The 25,666-nt window shown below is 43.9% G+C and overlaps 1 protein-coding gene across 1 annotated transcript; it reads left to right on the forward strand.

The window, feature by feature from the left end:
* Positions 1 to 796: 796 nt before the first annotated feature.
* ATOH1 (atonal bHLH transcription factor 1) lies at positions 797 to 1,855 on the forward strand. The gene has a single exon (XM_036318500.1). The coding sequence runs from the start codon at positions 797 to 799 to the stop codon at positions 1,853 to 1,855; it is 1,059 nt and encodes a 352-aa protein (XP_036174393.1).
* The last annotated feature ends 23,811 nt before the right edge of the window (positions 1,856 to 25,666 follow it).

The raw sequence follows: 25,666 nt of genomic DNA on the forward strand, positions 1-25,666 counted from the left end.
AATTACACATCGTCCTAACTATGAAAGATTTACATACACATACATGTAGTATACATATGCATGTGTTATACATGTATACACTTATATGAGAGATTTTAAATGCTTGGGCACAAACAGTGGGAGCCGCGATCCCAGCTGGGAGGCAGCAAAGGGCAGGAGCGCTTCTCCGCGCCGCGACAGCCCTCCCCGCGCCTGGCACGTCCAGTCTCGCCCGGAGCCGTCGGCTGGTCCCCCCGGAGTTGGCTGGGGCTGCCACCCGCAGTCCGCTCCGCGTCGGCTCACGCACCCGGGCCGCTGGCCCGGTGACACTACACCGGAGTCGGATTACAACCCGCAATTAACATATGAATTCAACGAACCTGAAGACAGGAGGCGGGGGGGGGGGGGGGGGGGGGAGAGGGGGGGCAGACCCAGAACTGGCGCCCGGGTCCTTCGGGCGCAGGAACTTTTCTCCGGGTGTAAAAACTCTTTGATTGGCTGCTCGCACGCGCCTGCCCGCGCCCTCCATTGGCTGAGCAGACACGCGACCGGCGCGAGGAGGGGGCTGGGAGAGGAGCGGGGGAGCCACTCTGGCGCGTGCCGCTTTTTAAAGGGGCGCAGCGCCTTCAGCAACCGGAGAAGCTTCGTTGCACGCGACCTGGTGTGTGATCTCAGAGTGGGTGGGGGAGGTTCGAGGAGGAAAAAAAAATAAGACATTGCAGTAGAGACCCGGGAAGGGTTTTTTTTTTCTTTTCTCTTTGTGGAGCCGGTTTGCCAGTGCCTCCGAGCCTCCGAGCCTCCGAGCCTCTGCAGTGCAATGTCCCGCCTGCTGCACGTAGAAGAGTGGGCTGAAGTGAAGGAGTTAGGGGCCCACCATCGCCATCCCCCGCCGCACCACCTCCCGCAGCCGCCACAGCCACCTGCGACCCTGCAGACCAGAGAGCATCCTGTGTACCCGGCCGAGCTTTCCCTCCTGGACGGCACAGACCCACGCGCCTGGCTGGCTCCCACTTTGCAAGGCATCTGCACGGCACGCGCCGCCCAGTACTTGCTGCATTCCCCCGAGCTGGGTGCCTCCGAGGCGGCGGCGCCCCGGGAGGAGATGGACGGCCGGGGGGAGCTGGGGAGGAGAAGCGGCGGCGGCGGCGGCGGCAGTAGCAAGAGCCCGGGCCCCGTCAAAGTGCGGGAACAGCTGTGCAAGCTGAAAGGCGGGGTGATGGTAGATGAGCTGGGCTGCAGCCGCCAGCGCGCCCCTTCCAGCAAACAGGTGAACGGGGTCCAGAAGCAAAGGCGGCTGGCGGCCAACGCCAGGGAGCGGCGCAGGATGCACGGGCTGAACCACGCCTTCGACCAGCTGCGCAACGTTATCCCGTCCTTCAACAACGACAAGAAGCTGTCCAAGTACGAGACCCTGCAGATGGCCCAGATCTACATCAACGCCTTGTCCGAGCTGCTGCAAACGCCCAGCGCCGGGGACCAGCCGCCGCCGCCGCCCGCCTCGTGCAAGAGCGACCACCACCACCTCCGCGCCGCCGCCCCCTATGAAGGTGGTGCGGGCACCGCGACCGCCGCGGGGGCACCGCCGGCCTCCGGAGCGGGCCAGCGGCCGACCCCGCCCGGCAGTTGCCGGACTCGCTTCTCCGGCCCGGCCTCGGCGGGAGGGTACTCGGTGCCGCTGGACGCCTTGCACTTCTCGACTTTCGAGGACAGCGCCCTGACGGCGATGATGGCGCAGAAGAACCTGTCGCCATCGCTGCCCGGGGGCATCCTGCAGCCAGGGCCGGAGGAAAGTAGCAAAACTTCGCCCCGGTCTCACAGAAGCGACGGGGAGTTTTCTCCCCATTCCCATTACAGTGACTCGGATGAGGCCAGTTAGGAAGGTGACAGAAACCCTGAACACAGACAGAGACAAAATCGCCCCTTCCCCGTGCGCGGACAGCCCCGCGGCTAACGATCCCCGCACCCTTTTAATGTTTGCGCGGCGACGGTCGTTGTTTAGCAACGGCTTGGCTTCAGATGGCAGCTACATTTGATGGTTTGCAAAAGCCTCCGCTATTCCAAACTTCCCATCGTCCAATGTTGTTTGATGAAAACCTGTTAAAGTCGTGTTCTTCCCTCCCACCTTCTGCTTCCCCTATAGATAGGGTATAATTAATTATATATATACCTAGTTCCCTGCTGCCAATACGCTGCTAAAACATCGCATCTTCTCTATCGCTGGTTTGTGTTTAATTTATTTTATGCCCTGGGCATCCATCCTTGTGTGTTGCGCGCGCTCACGTGTGGGAGAGTTAGTATTCCTCAACTGTTTCCCAAAAAATGCGTTATGAAACTCAAAGTGAAGACTTCCAAAGTGAGTGACTTTTGACTGTGGAATTGTTCGAAAACGGGCAACTTGGAAGTGTATGTGTTGTATAAACATACCCAGTATGTATATCCGATCGCAGAAAGTTGGCGTCTTGTAGGAAACTTGGCGCACGCACTTTATCAGCCGCTACCGCAGCGGCTCCGGGACAAACTCAACTGCCAATTGCAGACCAGTTTTGTTTTTTAAACACGGCCACTTATAATCCTTAAGCTTTTTGCAAATTTTTGTTTAAAAAATTAAAATTTTAAAAAAACATACCCAGTAGTGTCAAAAGCATTTGGTCAATTTTATTTTTGCTTTGTTAATGTTAGAACGTATTTATTATTGAGTGTTTGCTACCATTTCTACTTATCTTGATTCATTTTTTACGTTTTCTACTCGAGACCATTTTATTTTAAATTAGCAAAGCCATTGCCATTGTTTTATGTATTTCCTTTTGCAAATGATAAAAATAAACTTGAAAATAACTTTTACTTGTCACTTATTCCATTCTAATGTAAGCATGGAAAACAGTTTCAAAATAACCTTGAAGAACTGAACTCTCTTCTAATAAGTGCCAATTTGTGCGATCTAAGAGTTTTGAAGAACAATTCTGTTATTAACCTCATATCTTCAAGTAAGACCAGAAACCCTAGGGGCGAAAAGCGCTGGTCAATAATTAAATTGTGAGGTAACACTTCTCCTGACTTTGTAAGCGTTGCTCTTGAGTAGTCAGGATCTTTCCAGTCTTCCTCACTCCTAGCCTCAACAACCTCTGCAAGGTTGTGTGCAGGTCTCCTGGAATTTCGCCAGGAGTAGTGAACTTTACTAGGGTTTCCTATTGCCACTTCATAAAAACTAGCCAAGCTGAGAGCTTTTCTTGTTAAAGTCAAATTCACAGCACAAGCCCATTCTTTCTCTCCCTCCCCTTCTCTCTCTCCCCCTCTCTCCTCTCTTCCTTCCTCCTTCCCTCTTTCTGGGGAGGGGGAGGTTTGATGGCAAAGAGAAAAAAGAGGACAATGGACAAGAACCCGAGGAAACGGGTTGAGGCTAATCGATTCAAAACTCAGAACCCGCAGTTACCCTAGGAAATTGTTGACCTCTACTCACTCATGTTTTTCCTTACAAGCAATTCTGCTTCTTCCAATGTCCATGGTGATGTTTGTCCTTCTGCATCAGTAACTATGTAGAAAACATTTAACTACATTTTTAGTCAGTTGCAGAAACTAAAAGGTGCACTCTCTCACCTCAGGGTTCTCACTAAGTAACAGCCTATTCTGGGTGTCAGGATCATTCACTCTGAAAAAGCTAATACGGTGTGTGTGTGGAGCAAGCAGAAAGCGAAATACATTTTTGGCAAACTTGAAAGTGGAACGATTTGTTAAACTGAAGACGGGCGATGCTCCACCGGATGAGCATCACTGAATTAGGGAGGCTGATTTTAAAACGAATCTTTTATATTTTGTTTCTTCACCGCGGGTGGATAACAATTTGCAAGAGCAAGGAAGCGGGACGGAACGCGAGAGATGGTTGTTTTAATCGCTCCCGCATCCCCCTTTCTCCGCAGCATCTTGAAGTGCGGAGAGCATCATAAACTGGGTGTAGAGAAAGTAACGCGCGAGGAAAGGAAGTTCTGGTCAAGGGTAGAGAACTGCGGAATAAGCTCCTCACTGACCACCTGGGTATCCAGGGGCTTTCAGCTGATGCTTATGATCTAGGGAAGCCGAGGAAAGCCTGCGCCAGCTCTCTGGGAGAGAGGTGAGCAGCGGCTCCAGGCACTTTCCAGGGGCAGAAACCATGCACCTGTCCCTTAGATAACCTTTTGCCCCCACTGAGTTTGCTGTGCTCACGATAACCATCAGGAATCTTCTGGCTGCTGAATAAATCAAGCGATTGCTTCTAACGCATTTCCATTTCACTCCCCAAAAGCAGACTCAACAGGCATGGACATAAGCAACCGTGCAGGATGAACGCAAACATATTTTTATAGTTATTTGGCTTGGTGTGTCTGCATACATGTGAAGGGAGAGAGGGAGGGAGGGAGGAAAAGAGGAAGGAAGGGAGGGAGGGAGGGAGGGAGGGAGGGAGAGAGAGAGAGAGAGAGAGAGAGAGAGAGAGAGAGAGAGAGAGAAGAATGCTTTTACCTGCTATGAATCTGAGTAGGGGAAGGACAGGACTAAGAAAAATAAAGTTGTGATTTTTGTCCTCCAAGAAAACTGTACTTCATTTTCAAATATCTTTGTGTTCATTTTGTGTTAACCAAAGGAAAAAGACTCTTCCAAAATTATTTCTTTTCACGTGCATATAGAAATTTTAAAACAGAAATGACATCAGAAATGCCTTTGCAATCTTTTATAAATGCCCTGCCCTTGACTGACTGCAGCCAAATTACACGGACGTCCTGTCAATATCCAGAACTGCATCTTAGTACTCCCATCCATGAGTACAATAAACCCACAAAATTTTCTCTGAGAAATTCTGTGACTAGGAGCTACATCTATGCAAATGTTCAGAGGGTTGTGTGTTTTTTCGTCTGGTACCACAATAACAGCCAGATATTTAACTTTTAAGTGTTAGTGGCATTATATACAAATTGAAGATAATGCTGACTTCACTTAAGGAAGTCACTTGACATTTCCTCTCATGAGAAAAAAAAATGATTTTCAGATTGGAAATTCTGAATCACACTGATTGAAAGTGTGGATGAATTCTTCTAACCCATCACAGACAGGCACAAAAAGCCAAATCCCTTTGTGGCAAATGAAGTGTTCAAAGTTCAAATGAGGACTTTAACCTCTTTTCTTTCCCTCATTCTATTTCTTTCTTCTTATGCTGGCATTTCTTTGAGAGAGATGTACAATCACATTTCCATTTTAAGGTTCTGCTGTGGAGTTTGCATAACAAACGTTTGGCAGCTTGCTCTCTTACACTCCATTAACAAGCTGTAACATATAGCTGCAGGTTGCTATAATCTCATTAATATTTTGGAAACTTGAATATTGAGTATTTCTGAGCACTCATTCCCCATATGCCAGACCACTCCTGCCATGCTGACTGGTTCCTTTCTCTCCATTATTAGCAATTAGCTTCTACCTTCCAAAGTCAGATCCAAGTATCCAAGATACTAGCAAAGGAATCAACTATGTGTGCAAGTTAAGCATGCTTAATATCACCCAAACAAACAAAGAGGCAGCGTTTCTTAAAGTAATGAAGATAGATAAGTCGGGTTAGTCTTCTGCGACACTGCTGGGGCTTTCTAGAGTTTTATATACTTTCGGCAGCGTTGCTTTATATTCTGTCTTTGCCTTCTACCCCACCACCACTTTTATTTGTGGAGGTTTTTGGCTCACCACACTTTAGGAAACTTATTTGATTTCACAGAAAGCGGAGGAAGATTATTTTTGGTAACTGACCATTTTAAGCATATTCTGTTTGGAACATTGCTAACTGGGAGTTCTTCACCAGAAAAAGAGGAGGCATTAATGTTCTTCATGCAGGACCACTGCCTTTATTAGGCCCGTCTATTGACTTTTTGAGATCTAAACCTGAACCAAGTAAGCGATCTTTTATCAAAGGATATCTTGTCATTATTTCTCTTCTTTGTTCATTTGGAAGTTCAAGAAACATGATCAACTTCGTCTTGGTTGTTCCAAGTTAGACTTGGAAACGACAGTGCAGACCCACTTGCCTGTGGCAACCTAGACGTGTCCATTGCAACCTGGAGAGACAAGCAATTGTGTGCTGGTGAGAGTTTAAAGATGACCTCTAGGAGTTGAATTGGTGAGTGGGGGTGGGGGCTGGATGCATAGCCACCCTGTAAGTTTCTCTCTCTGTTTCTGACTGCTCTCGCCAGCCACCCTCATCCTAAACTGACCAGCGCCCCAGACGCCGACTCCTGAGGTCCCTGCCCTTCGGGTAGGCCCCGAACAAGCAAAGGAGACACAAGAAGCAGAGAATGGGTTAAATTCTGAGACCCAACGGAGGAGAGAAGTCGGGGGAAGATAAAGAAAAGGACAGGAACCAAGAAGCGTGGGGGTGGCTCGCCGTAATGTGAGTGTTGCTTAATTAGAGAGCGGCTGACAATAGAGGGGCTGGCGAGGCTCCTGGCCGCGGTGCGGGGCGTCTGGAGCGGAGCACGCGCTGTCAGCTGGTGAGCGCACTCTCCTTTCAGGCCGCTCCCCGGGGAGCTGCGCGGCCACATTTAACACCATCACCACCCCTCCCGGCCTCCTCCCCGTCCGCAGCCCTCCTCGGCCCCCCCCCACGGGCAGAACTCACAGAAGCGAGCCCCTCCGGCCGCCTCCCGCGCCGGCCCGGGCCCCGCTCCTCCCCCAGCTTCGCAGCGGGGGCCGCCACTGCCCACTGCACCGCCCGGCAACGGGCCGGGCCCGGAAAGAAGCTGCGCAAAGTTAAAGCCAAGCAATGCCCAGGGGAGGGGACGCTGGAGGCGGCGGCGGCGGGAGAGCTGCGGGTCGTGCAGGAAAAGCGAGGCTGGGGGCTGGGGCACCTGAAGCGTGACCCGAGCCCCAGCCCGGGAAGCCAGCGCATCCTCCCGCGCCAGGGGCCTTGAAACGCGCTGCCCGCGACCCGCGCGACTGCCCGGCCGGCGGAGGGCTGGTCGTGGAAGATCCGTTCACCTTTTCTCGCCAAAGATTCCGTTCTTCAGTCCTGCCCTTACCCTAACATGTTCTGTATTCTCTTCATCTGTGGCCGCTGTCGCAGATCTGAGAGTTTAAATGTTCATTGACCAGAGTGCACTGGCTTTGTCTCCCACGATCCAGAGCTGGGGCACAGGTATATGATTCATCCCCCCCTCCCATTCAGCTCCCTAAGTAAAGGAAAGCAGAACGAAGCATTTTGATGCAAAGATGTTGGGCTTCTTTGCATCCCAGTGTTCCTCTTCTTATTTCAGTCCTGCTTTCTCTGACCCGACATAAACAAGCAAGTAAAATAGGTTTTTGTTGCCTACTCTGCAGGGAGGCCAGGCCCATACCACATGTTCATACTTTTCCTCGGGGAAACTAGAAGTTTGCTTCTCAGGGATGAAAAATGAGATGCTCTCCAATATAAGTCTTGCTTTTTAGCAGTTCTAATTAAAGAGTTAAGAGGTCTGATAAAAAGAAATGGTGTTCTGGTGGCCAGCTGGTCCACCAGGCCTCCCTCCTGTCAGAATGATGGAGGAAAGGGTGAGCTAGGATCCTAGGTGGCTGCCCTGGGATTTCTCAAGCCAACAGATATGTTGCTCTTTTGGGCCACTGACCACTTATTTGTCTCTTCTAGAGACAGTTCTTTGCAATCCTTCCTACCTGCTGGCTCCTACAAACTCTTGCTGACTGAGATGCTGGTGGAGGAAGAGTTAGGGTTGGGAGGGATCCTCAACCTTGAGGCAGGAATGAGGTAGCATTGGAGAATGGAATTGATATCATGTGTGGCCTAACCTTAAAGGCCACAAAACTAGGAGAAACCGGGGTGGGGGGGGGGGCGGACATAGAGCCACTAGTTGACCAGGAAGATGCAAAGTCAGTTCTTTTAATGTTCAATAACTTGTATCTGCTTCAAGAAACAACCTAACCGAAATGTATTTTTTTTCTTTAAATTGTCTTGTAATCAAAGAGCTCTTGGTTCAGTAGGCCAGAGGAGAATGCCAGAATCGGCACACAGGTTCTCAGATGAATCTGGTTCAAGTGCAGCCAAGGACTACACTATGAAAAGCAATGATCTGAAGGAGGTCCTGGTCGGTCCTCTTTTTGAAATTGCCCATGAACATAAACACTGGCTAAATAATCCTCTGTCGTCTCCTTTTATAACACTCGGTCATTTTTCCAAGAAGAGAGAAGCAAACAACTTAGCGTCTTGGGGCCCATCACCCTGACTTGGCTGCTTCAGGCTGTGGGCCCTGGGACAGTATGCTCCAGGCCTGAGGTGTCTCAGCTCTGAAGTGACCCAGCTGCACAGAAACATCAGAACAGGAGGTAACAAAGCTCTGCCCTCTGGCTCAGTCAGAGAAGCCAAGATCATAACCAGTGAGTGCTTGTGAACAGCAAGGAGTAAGAAATTTTTTAAAAATATATTTTATTGATTTTTTACAGAGAAGAAGGGAGAGGGATAGAAAGTCAGAAGCATCAATGAGAGAGATTGATCAGCTGCCTCCTGCACGCCCCCTACTGGGGATGTGCCCGCAACCAACGTACATGCCCTTGACCAGAATCGAACCTGGGACCCTTGAGTCCGAAGGCCAAAGCTCTATCCACTGAGCCAAACCGGTTCGGCGAGTAAGAATTTTCTTAGGCTCCACCAACTCTACGAGAAATACGGGACAGGTTGTCATGAAGCCCTTAGTTTAAGGTAGGTAGCCTAAGTCATGTCCCTCCATAATAACTCCAGCATCCATTTACTGTGGCATTGACTTCGATGAAAGAGTCAGCCACCTATAACCTGACTGATGTAGCCATTGTTCCCTTGTGCTGCTGCTGATAATCAGAATACAGAAAAAGCAATTTTATGATTTAGAAGGCAATGATCTCATGAAATAAGCGTGACTTCCTTTGGTGAGTAATTCTTTTATTCCTTCCAAAGTCTTGCTCCACTGCCTCTTATTCATATTCCCACATCTCTCCCTTTTCTTCACCAATGAATGGGCAGATACTGGGTCCTGATGTCAGAGCGGCACTGAGGTTAACCACCATGAGGGATAGACAACAATAAAATAGAGCTCCCACCCTTTCAATATTGAGAACTTGGTGGAATCTGAGGATGAAACAGGAAAAAGAAGCTTCATCCCATGGGTGAGAATGGCATTCTTGCTACAAATGGGCCAACCAGCTTTGAAGTCCTATGTTTGTCACTAAATTATTTAATCCATAGTTCCAAGGCACCTTGTTTGTAGCCTTCACTGTTTCCCTTAAAAATAGTAGAGATTCCAAGGGGTTTGAAACTCTCAGTGCTAATCTTCAAATCAACCTCAGTCCCAGTCTCTTCCTTTAGAGTTTAGAGCAGCGGTTCTCAACCTGTGGGTCGCGACCCCTTTGGTGGTCGAAAGACCCTTTCACAGGGGTCCCCTAAGACCATCCTGCATATCAGATATTTACATTACAATTCATTACAGTAGCAACATTACAGTTATGAAGTAGCAACGAAAATAATTTTATGGTTGTGTCACAACATAAGGAACTGTATTTAAAGGGCCAGAAGGTTGAGAACCACTGGTTTAGAGGATGCTTTTATTTTGCTCCTTAGAAGTTGTTTGTGAGGTTGCAGTCATTAGTTCATATCAGAAGAAAATGAGAGGGATTCAGTTGCCTGCTAAAGATAATGTAGCTAAAGGTACCCCAGAAACCATGGCCAGGGCAACCCAGGTCTGCTCTGAGTCTAGGCTCAGTGTTCTTTCCACAACACTCACCTGCCTCAGGTGCATATTTTCAGCCAGTCACCCTACACCCACCACTCCTTAGTAACTTCTGGGTGATAGAAAGTCCTGAACTCTTGCTTTTTACATTTTCTCCAGAAAGAGATAATCCATAGATGAGGGTCCATTTCCAGGTGACAGATTCGAATCAACTGGTAAGAATAATTTTCATTTACAATGTCAGCTTTCCTCCTTGATTCATCTGACGTTGTACATGCGTGCCTCTTATTCTATATAGAAATTTCTTCGTGATCTCCTCTAGAAAAATCCATCCACGCACTAAATAGTACATGTAGGTTAGAGGGTAAGGCTAAGGAATGTTATATAAGACTGTGTCCTGAAGAGTAACCGCCTCAGAATTGTTGCTCTATCTATGTGTGTAAGGGTGGTAAGAAAATGGGGCGATAAAGTTTATTGTTTCTTTTGGAGGGAGAAGTAAGTTAACATGCTATGTTTGTAGCTGTGGATTCATCCAGTGATGACATACAGTTTTTATTCACCTAATCATCTGAACTATTGGCTTTTTCCCATAAACCTTTCTCCAAACATTTACCACTGTCTGAGTGGTTTAGTGTCTGTAAAGCATCTCTCTGTTTTGAAAAGTTCTGTTCTTTATTTATCACGAACAGTACTCCATTTTATAATACTTCTATTTGTTGGTTCAAGGCAACCTCTTCTATATCATTTGTGACTTAGATGCTTTCTACAACCCCCCTCCCCGCCATCCTACCCCCTTGCCAAGGAGTGAAATGGGAAGTAGGTGGTATTTGAAAAGCAAAATATATTTCTAATCAAAAAAAGGAAAGATTGCAAGCAATTACATAGGCCACATTTTAGGGCCAAGGATAAACTTTGTACCTGCTGTCATGCCTAGATATTTTCCCACAGCATATGTGTCCCCCATTGCTCATTCTCCTCACCTGCACACCAGGATAGCTGTTCAGGATTTAGTTCAGAGCCGTTTTGGCAAGACCTAAATCCACACTGCTTCCTAATATGTCCTGCATTGTGGTACCACCTCACCCATCTGGCCAAACTTCCCCTCACTAATTTGGAACATCTACAGAGCTCCTATTCCTAGAAATGAAGCAAAGCTGTGCCATAGACTCTTTTTCTATTTAGCCTCACTGTGAAAATGACCCTAAAGAGTTCACTGTAGGCAAGGAGGGCACACATAAACACACACACACACATACACACACACACACACTTCCTCTACTGTGTCCATTTTGCTATGAACAGAGAGGTGTGCCTACTCAGGCCAAGCGCAATGGCTTTGTTTCAATGTATTCAAGGACTGGAGGGGTCAGGGTGGGAGGCATGGTTATTCAGTCAAAATCTAAATTAACGAGGAAGGGCAAGCTTCTCTGGGGCTACAAAAGGGCAGGAGTGATTTAGTGGGTCCATTTGGGAGCGTGTCTGGAGCACTTTTCCAGGTGCCAGGCATTGCTCTCTCTTGGTGGACCCCGCTCCAGCCTCACACTCCTGGGAAATAAAGAAGACAATAATCTATCTTGTTAACTAAGGGTTTTCTTCAAAAATCTGCTTTCATCTCTGAGCTCACTTTCTGGGTGCTCCACCCCGCCCCCACCCCCACCCCCCAATCCGTCAAGGTCTGGTAAAGATTCATCTTTTTTTCATGCAAAGCTCTACACACTTCACCAGAATTGCTGATGTATTTTTAAAGGGCCAGTCATCTCTAATTTGACTGTGCCACTGACCCAATGGCAGGTAGATCCTGCCCATGATGGAGAGAAGCGCGAATCAAGGTCACTGGGCCTCTGTGTGCTCTGTCACACAATTCCTTGCCTCACTTTCTCTTTCAATCAGACTCTGAGTTGATTATAGTGGACACTAGAACCTCCTCCCCTTCTTAGAAAGGCCTTGTAGAAGTTTAACTTTTCCCTAACCTCCGAACTCCCTAAGGGGAAGCTGGTCCTCCCTCCTCTGCCCCAGTTGCTCTCCTCCCAAGTGACATTGTAACTACTGGTGGAAGTGCTTTTCTGAGAATCAGAGCAAGGTCTTATTCGCGTTAGTGTCGGCGCTCATAGGCCCCCCGTGTGCCCTCCCAGGATCCATCTGGGACCATAACTACCCTTAACCTGCCCGGGGAGTTGGCTTCCTCGCTGACACCTCGCCCGGAGACCTGAGAACGCAGTGCCGCTGGGGTCACACCTACGACCCCTGTTTCCTCTGACTTTCCCTCGATCCCCCGAGTTTGCTAGCGCGGTGTTCCCTCTGTGTACCATGTTTCCTGTGAGCTCTCACCTGCTTCTCATTCATTCTCCTCTTCATTCCCACCTCCCTACCATTTCCCCCTAGCTCTCATGCCATCTTTTGGGCCCTTCCCTCACGCCCTCGGTCTTTGTTTTCTAATACTCATTCTTCTGAGCTGGTGGTTTTATTTCGCTTGGCTTCTTTACCAACATCACCTAACCTCATCGGTCTCCATCCCTCGGATTAACTCTCTTCGCCTTGGCCTCTGCCCCAGCAGTCGGGGCAACACGCCAACAGCCAGCCACTCCGCAGCCAGGCGACCGGGCAGCACGGCTTCCTCCCGGAGCCCCGGGCGGGGCTGGTGCTGGTTAAGACCTGGCGGAGACTGAGGACTCTGCAGCGCCTCCCGTGGGGGCAGCTGCGGGCATCGCCCCTTGACCCTGGCCGGGACTGCCGCAGAGGCGGGTGGTGCGGTGGCGGCCGAGAGCTGGGGGAACCGGATCTGCTGTCACTGTGAACTGGAGGATTTTTTCCTCCCCTGTTCTTTTTTCCCTCCCCTCTCTGTCCCGACAAAAATACCCAGCAGCGTTTCGGTGTCTGCGCTGCCGACGTTCGCCTCCTAATCTCGGTTAATCAACTGGAGATCACTGATGCAGGGCAGCGTCAGCCCATCTGTTTGATCAAGAGTCAGAGATCTCTATTTCTTCTGCGCTCAGAATTCTCCCCGGGCAGGCACCTTGCTATAGTAACCTTCATTTAATACTCCCGTTATCGCCCGCATCGGAGCTCAGCCACACGCCCTTCGCAGAAAGATCCCTCCTCCAGCTGCAGGACTGGCCGGGCTCCGAGGGATTCGCTCTTCAGGTCCCCTGGACCGCAACCCAAAGATTGTGCTGCTGTCTTCAGTATGCCACCCAGCAGTGCACGTTCAGGATAATTTCTCTCTAAAAACAACCCTCAGTTCTTTCAGCTTCTTTTTGTCATGTACCCCTTTCCGTTTATTTTCATCCAGGCAATAAAGCATATTCTCCCAGAGATGCTGTCTTCAGTCATGGGAATAATTTTGGTCCATCATCCTTGTAAACTGCTTTGCGGGACATTTCCAAAGAACAATAGAGGAAATGAACGATTGAGAACTGTGTTCTGCAGTTTACCAAGGTAATTGATCCTTTCACTGGGCCCTCCTGAATTTTTCAACAGTAAGTGAGTTTCATTTCTGACTGTTTCATCATTGTATGTTTCATGGACAGCAGGACCTTTAAATTATGTTACCCCTTAACTATCCTTCAAGAGTTCTAATTACTACTAATCACATAAAGTTAAAAAAATGAATGAATAAGACATTGGAGAGAGAGAGAGAGAGAGAGAGAGAGAGAGAGAGAGAGAGAGAGATTGTGACTGCAAACCTTGCAAGAGGCATTTGTACCTCTATGATTGTGGTTGCTGAGTGTCTGCTCAGGTCTAGAGGTATTCACCAGGACAGGTGGCAAATAGGGGGTTAATCATTACATAAAATGAGGCATCATATCTTTTCAGTTTGGTTTATACAGAAGGGCAGTAAAGATTTATGCTTCAGGAGGAGGATAAAACTTATTTTCAGAGAATGTTGACTCCTTTGAAAGTTTAATTTCTAAGGAAATGTAGATATTGATAACCTATGTGATAGAACAGCTCTAGCTCTCCCTAAAAGAACTCTATTCCTGGTACTTAATCACCTTTATCTTCTTAGACTACATGAAAACTTAGGTTTCTGAAAAGTTCTAACATGTAAGGCTTATAAGAATATTAAACTATAGTAACATTTAAAATATTTTATTAATTTTATAGGGGAAGGGAGAGAGGGAGAAAGAGAGAGGGAGAGAGAGAGAGAGAGGGAGAGGGAGAGAGAGAAACATCAATGATGAGAGAGAATCATTGATTAGAAGCCTCCTGCATAACCCCGTACTTGGGATCATGTGCCTACTGAACCGTGACCTCCTGGTTCATAGGTTGATGCTCAACCATTGAGCCATGCTGGGCGGGCTATAGTAACATTTTTAAAAGAGAACATTCTCTAGATAATTCATTGAATTAGGTCATACAGTTTGGCTAAATTAGTTTAATTTCTTGCAGTATTTTAAAAAGAAGATTCTATCCTCCAATAGTTCTAATTACTGCTAATCACATTTTAATTTAGAAATATCTAGTGAGCTGGCCTTTTTTTTTGTCTTCATAGAAAGGGTGCTATTTCTTTATTATATTTGTGAAAAATTAGTTCATGGATATAAATAGGACAGGTATATCTTATTACTATATATCTCTCTGGCATTGTATTTCCCAATTCCAGTAAAGCAAGGTTGAAAGAGCTTTCTGTCACCAGCTAGTTATTAACAAAAACAGTATTCATTGCCGTCCTGGCTGTAGGCAGCATCTGAAGCTCCCTGCAGTTCGATCCTGTGATTATTAACTCACTTCCCACCAGTATCTTATACAGGCCCATTATCTACTGTCAATATTTTTATAGCCTATGAAGAGAAGTCCTGCTTACTTCCTGTTAGAAGGGAGGTAACAGGGTTTTTTTCCCCTCCTTTTTTAAGTAGATAAATATGTACTCAACAAATATGTTTGACTGAGGAGGGAAAAAGGGAGGGAAAGGGGAGCCTAGCATCTGCTGTCTCGCAGGCTCATTGTGTGGTTAATAATTGCTCCAGAATAGTTTTACAGGGTGTAGGCTTTCAGAAACAAGGGTTACTGAAAGATCCAGGTCTGAAAACTTTTTCACTTCTGTTCATACACCGAGTTCTAGAGAGTAGGCGAGGTGTTTTGGTTGTTGACATTGTTTTTAAACCAGCTTACCTCGGTGGAAGCCATTTTTGTTTTCCTTTGAGAAATCTCTTAAGGTATATTTTCCTGAAAGAGATGAACTGGTGTATAGTTTCCCCATTCAAGAGAATGGACCTTCATAACATAGGACTGTCATGAGGGTATGTTATGAATACAAGGTTAGTGCTATCAGGGCTCCACTTTGTATGAATAAACATTATTTTAAAAGTTTATGCAAACATAGCCGGCAGTTCAATGTACTTTAAAAAGTGATGTTTATCATCGATTGTCCTGTATTCTTTATTTCATGGCAACTCTGATCAATTAAAAGACCAAGGTAAATTATCACAGATGTGGGATAACATAAAATATTTTGTTGAATAATGATATTTTTAAACATAATTTATGACATAACATCCAACTTGGAACATTTTCAAGTTGAAAATGCTTCTGTCAAGTATTAGAAGATTCTTTTGGTGCTTAGAGTAATATTATTTTATTTTATTATAGAGGCCCAGTGCACAAAAATTTGTGCACTCGGGGGAGGGGGGGCCCTCAGCCGGGCCTGTGCCCTCTCGCAGTCTGGGACCCCTCAGGGGATGATCACCTGCTGGCTTAGGAATGCTCCCCGGGGGATTGGGCCTAAGATGACAATCAGACATCCCTCTGGCAGCCCAGCAGCCCTCGGTGGATGTCCACTTGCCAGCGGGGAGCAGGCCTAAACTGCAGTTGGACATCCTTAGTGCTGCTGAGGAGGCAGGAGAGGCTCCCTCCACCACCGCTGTAATGGCAGCCATCAGCCTGGCTTGTGGCTGAGCAGAGCTCCTCCCATGTGAGAGCACCCTGACCACCAGGGGGCAGCTCCTGCATTGACCGTCTGCCCCCTGGTGGTCAGTGTGTGTCATAGTGACCAGTCATTCCCAGTCTTTCTGCTGTTAGGGTCAGTTTGCATATTACCCTTTTACTATATAGGATAGAGGCCTGGTGCACGGGTGGGGGCCGGCTGGTTTGCCCTGAAGGGTGTACCGGATCAAAATGGGGATCCCACTTGGGTGCCTGGCCAGCCTGGATGAGGGGATGATGGCTGTTTGCAGCTGGTCACACCCCCTTCCGGGTGGGGGTCCCCAGTGGGGTGCCTGGCCAGTCTGGGTGAGGGGCTGAGGGCCATTTTCAGGCTGGCGGGTGACTGAAGCTCCCAGTCTCTCCTTTTTTTCTTTTTTTTTTTTTTATTCTGGGATTTATTTACATTCTATGGCTGTCACTGGAACTGAGAGCCGGCTTTAGCTCTGAGGCTCGGCTCCAGCTCTGAGACCTCGACTGCTGAAAGCAGGTATCTGAGTTTGTTTGGCTTCTATAATTGAAACACTGTTACAACTCCAGCTCTGAGGCCCAGCTGGCTGAAAGCAGGTTTCTGGGGATTGTTTAGCTTCTATAATTACAACATTGTTTCTTAGACTGCAGCTCAGAGGCCGGCAGCAGCAGGCGGGGAACCTTGGCTTCCTCTGTCACTGGAGCAAGCAGGCCTCCTGTTCGCTTCAACTGCCTGGCTGCCGGCCGCCATCTTGGTTGGCAGTTAATTTGCATATTGCCCTGATTAGCCAATGGGAAGGGTAGCGAAGTTACAGTTAATTACCATGTTTCTCTATTATTAGATAGGATTTAAAATATGTTTTTATTGATTTTAGAGAGAGAAGAAAGGAGAGGGAGAGAGAGATATAGAAACATTGATGAGAGAGAAACATTGACTAGCTGCCTCCTGCACACCCCTCACTAAGGATCGAGCCCTGACTAGGAACAAACCAGCAACCGCTTGGTAAATGGGATGGCGCTCAACCAATTGAGCCACATGGGCTGGGCTAGAGTTATATATATATATATATATATATATGTATATATATATATATATATATATATATATATATATATATATAATTTTTTTTTTAAGCAGTAGATGTGGCTTGATCTCAGCCTGGTCAGGTGCATGAGGGAGGTAACCAACCAATGTGTCTTTATCTCATTGATGTCTCTCTTTCTCAATCTCTCTCTCTCTCTCTCTCTCTCTCTCTTTCTCTCCCCCCTCCTCCCTCTCCTCCTCCCTCCCCTTCACTCTCTCTTAAGGAAGCAAAAATAGTGATAAATAATTGCTGTGTATATCATTTATGAATAAAGTAATTATCTCCAAGATTACATATACATAGCAGTCAGATATAAAGGAGTAAAAAAGAGCTGATTTTAGTATTACACAGTGGAACAAATATCATACAGTGCTGATAACCTCTCATTTGGGAATATTTTTCATTGTGAAATTATGTCTCAATTCACAACCAGACTCATTTTACCTAAGATTTTAGGGCTGGGTTTGGCAAATTGGTGAGAGATAATGATGCTTTACATCAGGTAATTAGTGTGAATGGTGAGAACTGTCAAATTCTGGACATAGTTTAAATGTACAGACAACAGGATGGGCTGAATACTGAAAGTAAGATGCGAGAGAAAGAGAGGATACTGAGATCATACCAAAGTTTGTGGTGTAAGCAACTACAAGAATGGGGTTGCTATTAGCTAAGATGAGGAACACAGCAGAAGAAGCAGCTTTGGTGTGGTGGGAAGGAGGCTCAGTTTTAGACACATTACACTTTCTGTAAGGAGCACTTTGCAACTTCTCTGCTGAGAGTCAGAATGATAAATCTGTTTGAACAAAAATAAAACAAAGTTTAATTAACTTCAAAGAAACAATAGTGGAGAGAATCCGATGTATCTTTAGAATACCTGGTATCTAATCTATACTAATAAAAGGGTAATATGCTAATTAGGGTTGACATCCATCCGGGCAAAGCCACAGTGGCTGCGAGGTCAGGGACTCAGGCAACCATGGGCTCAGGCAACCGCCGCAGCTGGCAGTGGCAGCAGCAGTGGGGTGATGGGGGCGGCACCTTACCCTGATCAGCCTGGTTGCCTCCTCCAGAGGGCAGCCAGACTGCAGCTAAGGCCCACTCCCCAGGGGGAATGGGCCTAAGCTGTCAGTAGGACATCCCCTGAGGGTTCCTGGACTGTGAGAGGGTGCAGGCTGAGCTGAGGGACCTCCCCCCGCCCCCCCAGTGCACAAATTTTCATACACCAGACCTCAAATATGTTACTTAGCCTCATTAGGCATTTTGTTTTTTCATTTGCCAAGTGGATATAATAATTTTATTACTTTATGAATTTATCCATATTATGGACTTAACACAGTGCACTCCACATGATGCTCAGACAATAAATGTCAGTGTTTGTCAAAGCAATAACATGATTTGTCTCTCTTGCTAGACTGAGAGCTCATTAAATGCACGAATATCTCTCATTCTTGTCTTACCTGCTACCCCAGCAAAGCATTTGGAATATAGTAACTATTAAATTAATCAGAGCCTGTAGCTAAGTGGAACTGAGAAAGGCTGGAACCTGAATCCCTCCCCTAGCACTGGCCATTTAGTCATCTAGGTAGCAATGATGGGAACAGTTTTACATAAGTAATAGAGATTGAATAGCTCTTCAACTGTAGAGTTGTGAGAAAAGTTATGTAAGGTAGAAATAAGAGCCCATAGAAAAGGAAAGATGTATGCTATTCTCTGCTCAGAATCATCAGCACTTAACCAAGTCTGTGTTAAGCTCCCAGGACATTATTCATTTATATTTTCACACTAGATTAATACCATCAAGAGGGAAATATGAAAGAGGATGAATCAGAGTAACCTAAGAGGAAGTTGTGATGTGAAGAACTCATCTTGGAATTGGAAGATTAGATCTCTAGTCACTTCTCTGCCAAGTTTTAACCAATATGAACATAGACTCCTTGAATCTTAGCCCCTAGATCTAGTCAAACTTCTAGGCTTATTGTAAGTGTCTAATGATATCATTCATGTGAGGATTATATTAAAATTTATAAATCTATTTATAAAATATAAAGAACTATTAGAGTACAGTGAAAATCTCAAAATGTAATCACATTGTGGATTAAGAGTACTTGGGAAAGCTTGCAGTTGTAAGGGAGATGGGATAGGCACACTCTACAAATGTTTCAATTTTAAACTGCCTTATAAGAAACCTATTTTATTATTATTTTTTAAATATATTTTATTGATTTTTTACAGAGAGGAAGGGAGAGAGATAGAGAGTTAGAAACATCGATGAGAGAGAAACATCGATCAGCCGCCTCCTGCACACCTCCTACTGGGGATGTGCCCACAACCCAGGTACATGCCCTTGACTGGAATCGAACCCGGGACCCTCCAGTCCATAGGCCGATGCTCTATCCACTGAGCCAAACCGGTTTCGGCAAGAAACCTATTTTAAATATAATGATGTTGGGGAGTTAAGTGTAAAAAAATTGGGAAAAAATATACAATGCAAACACTAATCCAAAGAAGACTGAATGGTTAATCAATATCAGACACAGTAGACTATACATCAAGAAAAATTATCAGGACTTAAGAGAGACATTACATTATAATAAAAGGGCAAATTTATAAGAAGACGTAAAAAATCCTAACATGTATGCACTTAACATCAGAACTTCAAAATACTTAAAGTCAAAACTGATAGAATTAAAAGAAAAAAATAGACAAATCTTCAATTTACTTAGAAAATTCAACATTTCTTTCTCAATAACTTATAGACCAAGAAGACAAAAATAATGGAAGTGCTGAACAGCACCTATTCACCAGTTGGATCTAATTGATTTTTATAGATCATCCATCCCAACAAAAGCAGATTACATATTTTTCCGAAATACAGAAGAAATATTTGCCAAAGTGGACCATATTTAGCATTGCCCAGATGCCAAAATCAAGGACAGTTCCAGAAAATAAGACTATAGACTAATAACCTTTGTGAATATAGACAGAAAAATAATCAACAAAATGCTAACAAATAAAACCCATAAAGTACAAGGATAATACACTATGACCAAGAGCAGTTTGTCCTGGAAATTCAAGGTTCATTCAATATTTGAAAATCAACCAATGTAATTAAACCAAGTTAATAGAAAAAAAGAATAAAACCCATATGATTGTATCAACTGAAGCAGAAAAAGCATTTGACAAAATTCAATATCTCTTCATAATAAAACTACACAGTTAACTAAAAATAGAAGGGGAACCTCCTTAACCTGAAGAAAGGCACCTACAAAACATATAGCTAACATCATGATTCATGGTAAAATAATGTGTTCCCCATGAGACAGAAAATAAGGCAGGACTGTCCCTTCGTGCCACTTTTATTCAACATAATATCAGAAGTCCTAGCCAGTACAACAAGGCAAGGCAACAGTTTGAAAAGTAAGAATTAATCTGTTACTGTATATAGAATACATACTTGTGTATGTAAAAAAAACTTATGGGATTAACAAAAAAAGCTCTTAGAACTATAATGTGAGTTTAGCAAGATTGCAAGTTCAATACTCAAAGAAATCAGTCATATCTGAATATACTAGCAATGAACAATTGAAAGCTCAAATATTTTTAAAAATAGTATTCACAGTAGTTACAAAAAGTAAAATATTTTGGAATAAATCTAATAACTTCCAGAACACTGATTAAAGAAAACCTAAATAAATCAAGAGACATACCCTATTCATAGATTGGAAGACTAAATATAGTTAATATGTCACTTTTCCTCAAATTGATGTACAGATTACATATATCAAAATCCAAGCAGGAAATTTTGTAGGTACAGACAAACTGATTCTAAATTTCTATGGAAAGTGAACAGAATTTGAATAGCCAAAACAATTATTATTATTTTTTTTTAGAAAAGAATAAAATTGTGTGACTAACACTACCTGATTCTAAGAATTGCTGTAACACTACATTAATTAGTAAATTGTGGTTTTGGTAAAAGGAAAACCACATAGAGCAATGAAACAGAATAGATTATCCAGAATTAAGCCCACAGAGTTAAGGTCAATTGATTTTGACAAAGGTGCAAAGGTAATTCATTTGAGAAAATTTATCTTTTCAAGAAATCATGTCAGAACAATTAGACATTCACAACTTAAAAAAAAGAGAACCTCAACCTGAACTTCACATCTTATGTCAAAATTAACTCGGCCGACACCGGTTTGGCTCGGTGGATAGAGCATCGGCCTGCAGACTGAAGGGTCCCAGGTTCGATTCCGGTCAAGGGCATGTACCTGGGTTGCAGGCACATCCCCAGTGGGAGATGTGCAGGAGGCAGCTGATCGATGTTTCTCTCTCATCGATGTTTCTAACTCTCTATCTCTCTCCCTTCCTCTCTGTAAAAAAACCAATAAAATATATTAAAAAAAAAATTAACTCAAAGTGGATTAGAGATATAAACATCCTATATAATAAAAGGCTAATATGCAAATCAATTGAACAGCGCAACGACCGGTCGCTATGACACACACTGACCATCAGCCGGCAGATGCTCAATACAGAAGTTGGCCCCTGGTGGTCAGTGCACTCCCATAGGGGGAGCTCTGCTCAGCCAGAAGCTGGTGAGCCCAGCAGTGGTGGCAGGAGCCTCTCCCACCTCTGCAGCAGGCGGATGGTAAGGAGCGAGAAGTCCTGGACTGTGAGAGCCTTGGACTGCCAGAGGGATGTCTGACTGCTGGCTTAGGCCCAATTCCCCCCCCACCCCCCATCGCTGTGGGCCTAAGCCAGCAAATGGACATCCCCCAAGGGATCCTGGACTGCAAGAAGGTGCAGGCCAGGCTGAGGGACCCCCTCACCCCCAGTGCACAAATCTCGTGCACCAGGCCTCTAGTAATACATAAAACTGTAAATTTTTAAGAAGAAAACATAGGAGAAAAATCATTGTGCCCTGGGGTTAAGTAAAAAATATTCTTAAAATCAACACCAAAAGCATGATTCATAAAAAAACACACCACACAATTGGTTGATATATTAGAATTCATCAAAATTATTTTTTCCTGCAAAATACACTATTAAGAGAATAAGACAAACTAAAAACTGGAAGAAAATACTTGCAAGTCACATACCCAACAAAATATATTTGCACAAAGTATATAAGGAATTTTCAAAACCCAACAATAAGAAAATAAACAATTAAAAAATAATGAGTGCAATGGAATGATTCTATATCCTGATTGTGGAAATGGTTATAGGGATTCATACATGTGTTACAATTCACAGAAATGCACACCCCCAAAAAGTCAATCTAATTGTTTGTTCATTTAAAAAGTAAAATACAAAAATGAATACTTAAAAACAGTAATTAGGATACTAAAAAGAATAAAATTACCACCAGAGAAAGTAAATGAAGAGAGATGGAGGTTAACTCATTTTAGTGGTTCAAAATGTATATACTATGGATACTGAAGAGGAATTATAAGTCACACATGATGACTTAATTGTCATACATAGAACCCAATGAAAGAGGAAAAGATTGGAGTCAAAGTCTAGACTTATTAATCTTGAGATTCTAAGTTTTAAAAATAAATTGGCCCAAACATAAACCATTGTGATCTAACATACAAGCTCTAAGAAAATAGATTTTGCCCAAATGACTTTGAGTACAAAAGGGAGGTTTAGAAGAAAAACAACCAGATGGTACTTTAAAATATGAGATTATGTGTTTATTTGGGATAGGTGATAGTGAATAATAGAAATTGTGGTGGATCTAACCACACCCTAATCACCCACTAACACTGTCAATTATACAAATATATAGTTTATGTTTATATCCCCTGCAGCACTGAGCATACTGACTGGTACATAGAAAGTGCTTAATTAACACAGTTTAATTGAAATTGAGTAGAATGCTTCCTGCAATTCTAAGCTGTCTCCTAAATTCTCAAAGAAAAGCAGATCATATTAAAAAAGATGTTGAAAAAGAGGGACAATCAAGAATAATTCTCTCTTTTGTGCTAAATACTTAGAATAACTCTGGTTCTCAATTAAATATAGATATTGCTTAGGGTGAGCACAGAAAACTGAATTTTTTATGTCCTTGGAAGAAATTACAACTGCAAAAGCACACAATCTTAAGAATTAAAAATGTTCTTGGCTGACATCTACTGATCAGACTCCTTGTAGAGAAAAGCTCATATTAGCAAACATTTTACTTTGAGAATGAATATAGATATTTTACTAGAAGTCACACAAACGTTAATCAATTATTATCCCAGCAAGTTAAAAGTTTTGAAACATGAACACAATTTTCAATCAAGTCAAGGTATGTAATGAGGTATTTGAGAGAAGAAAAAATGACCTTTGGATCTGTTCTTGCTTTGCCTTTGCCTGGGTGATTAATTTCACCTTTTTCTTTCTTGCTTTCTTTTCTTTTTTTCTTTTTTTTCTTTACACACCCTGCCATAAACTTTTCTATTTACACTTTATTGTAACTGACTTCATGTCATTTGCCTTGCTTAATAATAATCGGTTAACAGCCAGGGCAGGTGTTCTCAAGGATGTGGCCCTTTCATAGAGTGAATCTAAACAGTTTCTTTTTAAAATCATCATAAAAAGCATAAAGATAAAACTCTTATTCTAGTCTCTGGCAGGGGAAAAGACGTTTATATGAAAAAAAAAAAAAAGGCAAGGATGGGATCTGGAATGGTAAAATTAGTAGTAACCGACCCTTAAGTTTATTGGATGACCTTCCTTTTAAAAGTTGTAGTTGACCAATCCTATCTAGTGATGGCCTCTGCTAGCACCTTCACTTTTACATGGCTTTTATTCTACCTTTTTGTGTGATGTTTAGATGTAAAAAAATAATTAAACTGTTGGTTGAATTTCTGTAGAGTTTTGAATTTGATTGCTGATTTTCTGAGATAATGACAATAATCCACTTTCCTACCCTTTTCACCAATGAGAAAAATTCATTCTGCTCTCCTATTCAACTTAGAAATACATTCTGTTTCCTTTCATCCCACCTTTACACACTTGAATGCCAAGTTCTCTCCAAACTATATTTCACATTTATTCTTCCAGAATTTTCTAACCCAGTCTTCTGGTCACATCAGCTTCTTCAGGATGGTCTGTGGATATCTTCAAAACTTTCCCCCAACCTTCCCTGGGTGTTTTCTCTCACTAGGTTATTACTGCTATTAAAAATAATTGTTAGCCCTGACCGGTTTGGCTCAGTGGATAGAGCGTCGGCCTGCAGACTGAAGGGTCCCAGGTTCGATTCCGGTCAAGGGCATGTACCTTGGTTGCGGGCACATCCCTGGTAGGGGGTGTGCAGGAAGCAGCTGATTGATGTTTCTCTCTCATCAATGTTTCTAACTCTCTATCCCTCTCCCTTCCTCTCTGTAAAAAATCAATAAAATATATATTAAAAAAAATAATCGTTAGATTAAACAAGGAAGATCCTGTGACATGGCTAGAATCCAATGTGTAATCTGGGAAAATTGACTTGGATTGATATATTAGTAATTTAGTGTCCTGAGGGTATGACTTTCAGGAGCTAAAAGTAAAGACTTAATTTACATCTTGGAACAACAGTGAGGGTTAGGAAAAAAAAACAATAGGGGGGCAGAGAAAAGTAGAGGTAGACTGAGAGAGAAATCTATCTGGGGATGATGGTAGTAGTTGGACAAGTAGGTACCACTATAGAAATACAGAAACAATATCAAAAGGAATGCAGATTGTGCTGGACATAAAATAGAGGCCAGATGGTCTGCCTTGGAAGTGTTTTTATATTAGAAGGCCTCTCTATCCATTCAAATTCCAACTCTAATAGTCTGAGGGCCATTCACTTTTTTTATGGTTTTAGGCATTCCCTTATTTAAATTCACATACCCAAAGAAAGTGGCTAATATGCCAAAATATGTATTAATTATATTAATTCCATTTTTTAAATTATCAAATTAAAAGAAGTTTCACACATAATAGCCAAATAGGTTAAGATATTTTGTATGCAAGGAACAAATTTCCCTTAAAATGAATAATACACAGACAGGAACTTATCGGCTCACGTAATGGAGAAGATCTGGGATCAGTGAGGGTTTGGACATGGTTTGATCCAAATTTTCACAATCCTATCAGGACTCTTCATCTTCTCCTCTACAATTTTCTCAGCTCTGTCTACCAACACGGGGTGACTGTGCTCTCAGCTCGGCTTCCCTAATGCAAACAATATGGCTCTCAGTAGTTCACAGTGCTGGATGCTTCCTCCTTTATATCCAGAGGGGAAAAGTGTATTTCTCCCATAATAAACAGTAGTCTTGAGCTCTACTCTGATTGGATTAAATTAGGATATATATATATATATATATATATATATATATATATATATATACTCACCCTTGAGCCAATCCTTGTGTTAAGAGAAATGATATTAACTTGAATGACATAAAACTTAGAGTCCACCTTTGTTACAATGGGAAGAGGTTGAAAGTAGGGGGGACAGCCACAGTGTTCATTATGTTGACCTTGTGATGGATGGACTTTAATAGATGGAGAGGGAAGTCCAAAGCTGGTAAACTAGCTAAGGGCAGGCCTGAGCAAGTTATTTTAGAGATAAGTCCTGTTTTACTGGGTGTCTCTTGAAGACAGTTGGCATCTGGAAGGGTAAGTGATGTCAGGAAAGAAAAGGAGGAGGAGAGGCCTGTAAACAATATACTCCACTATGGAACCCTTCCCTTTCCAGCAGTAGACTCATGTCATGGACACAATCTACCACATTCTCAGCATAATGTCCAGCGTGACTGTGCTGGATCGTTGAGAGTCTGTGTCATCTACATCTACAGGGAAGTTTCACTTGCCCTTCCCGTCCAGTCCAGACCCTGCTGATCCTCCTAACTGCAGTGGCAATACCACCCCTACCCCTAACCCCTCTCCAGAAGAGTGTCTTTGGTTCTGAATATAGTTCTGCCAGAATTCTGCCTTTCCTTCTAGTCTGAAATGAGCATATTCCTACATCACATTGGTATCAGTTAAAAACAACTAACTTGC

The sequence above is a fragment of the Myotis myotis genome, unplaced genomic scaffold (genome assembly GCF_014108235.1).
Source record: "Myotis myotis isolate mMyoMyo1 unplaced genomic scaffold, mMyoMyo1.p scaffold_m19_p_1, whole genome shotgun sequence".
Classification (NCBI taxonomy): domain Eukaryota; kingdom Metazoa; phylum Chordata; class Mammalia; order Chiroptera; family Vespertilionidae; genus Myotis; species Myotis myotis.

What these genes read in the sequence shown, in the direction of transcription:
- ATOH1 (XM_036318500.1), top strand. Translation starts at nt 797, where the DNA reads ATGTCCCGCCTGCTGCACGTAGAAGAGTGGGCTGAAGTGAAGGAGTTA.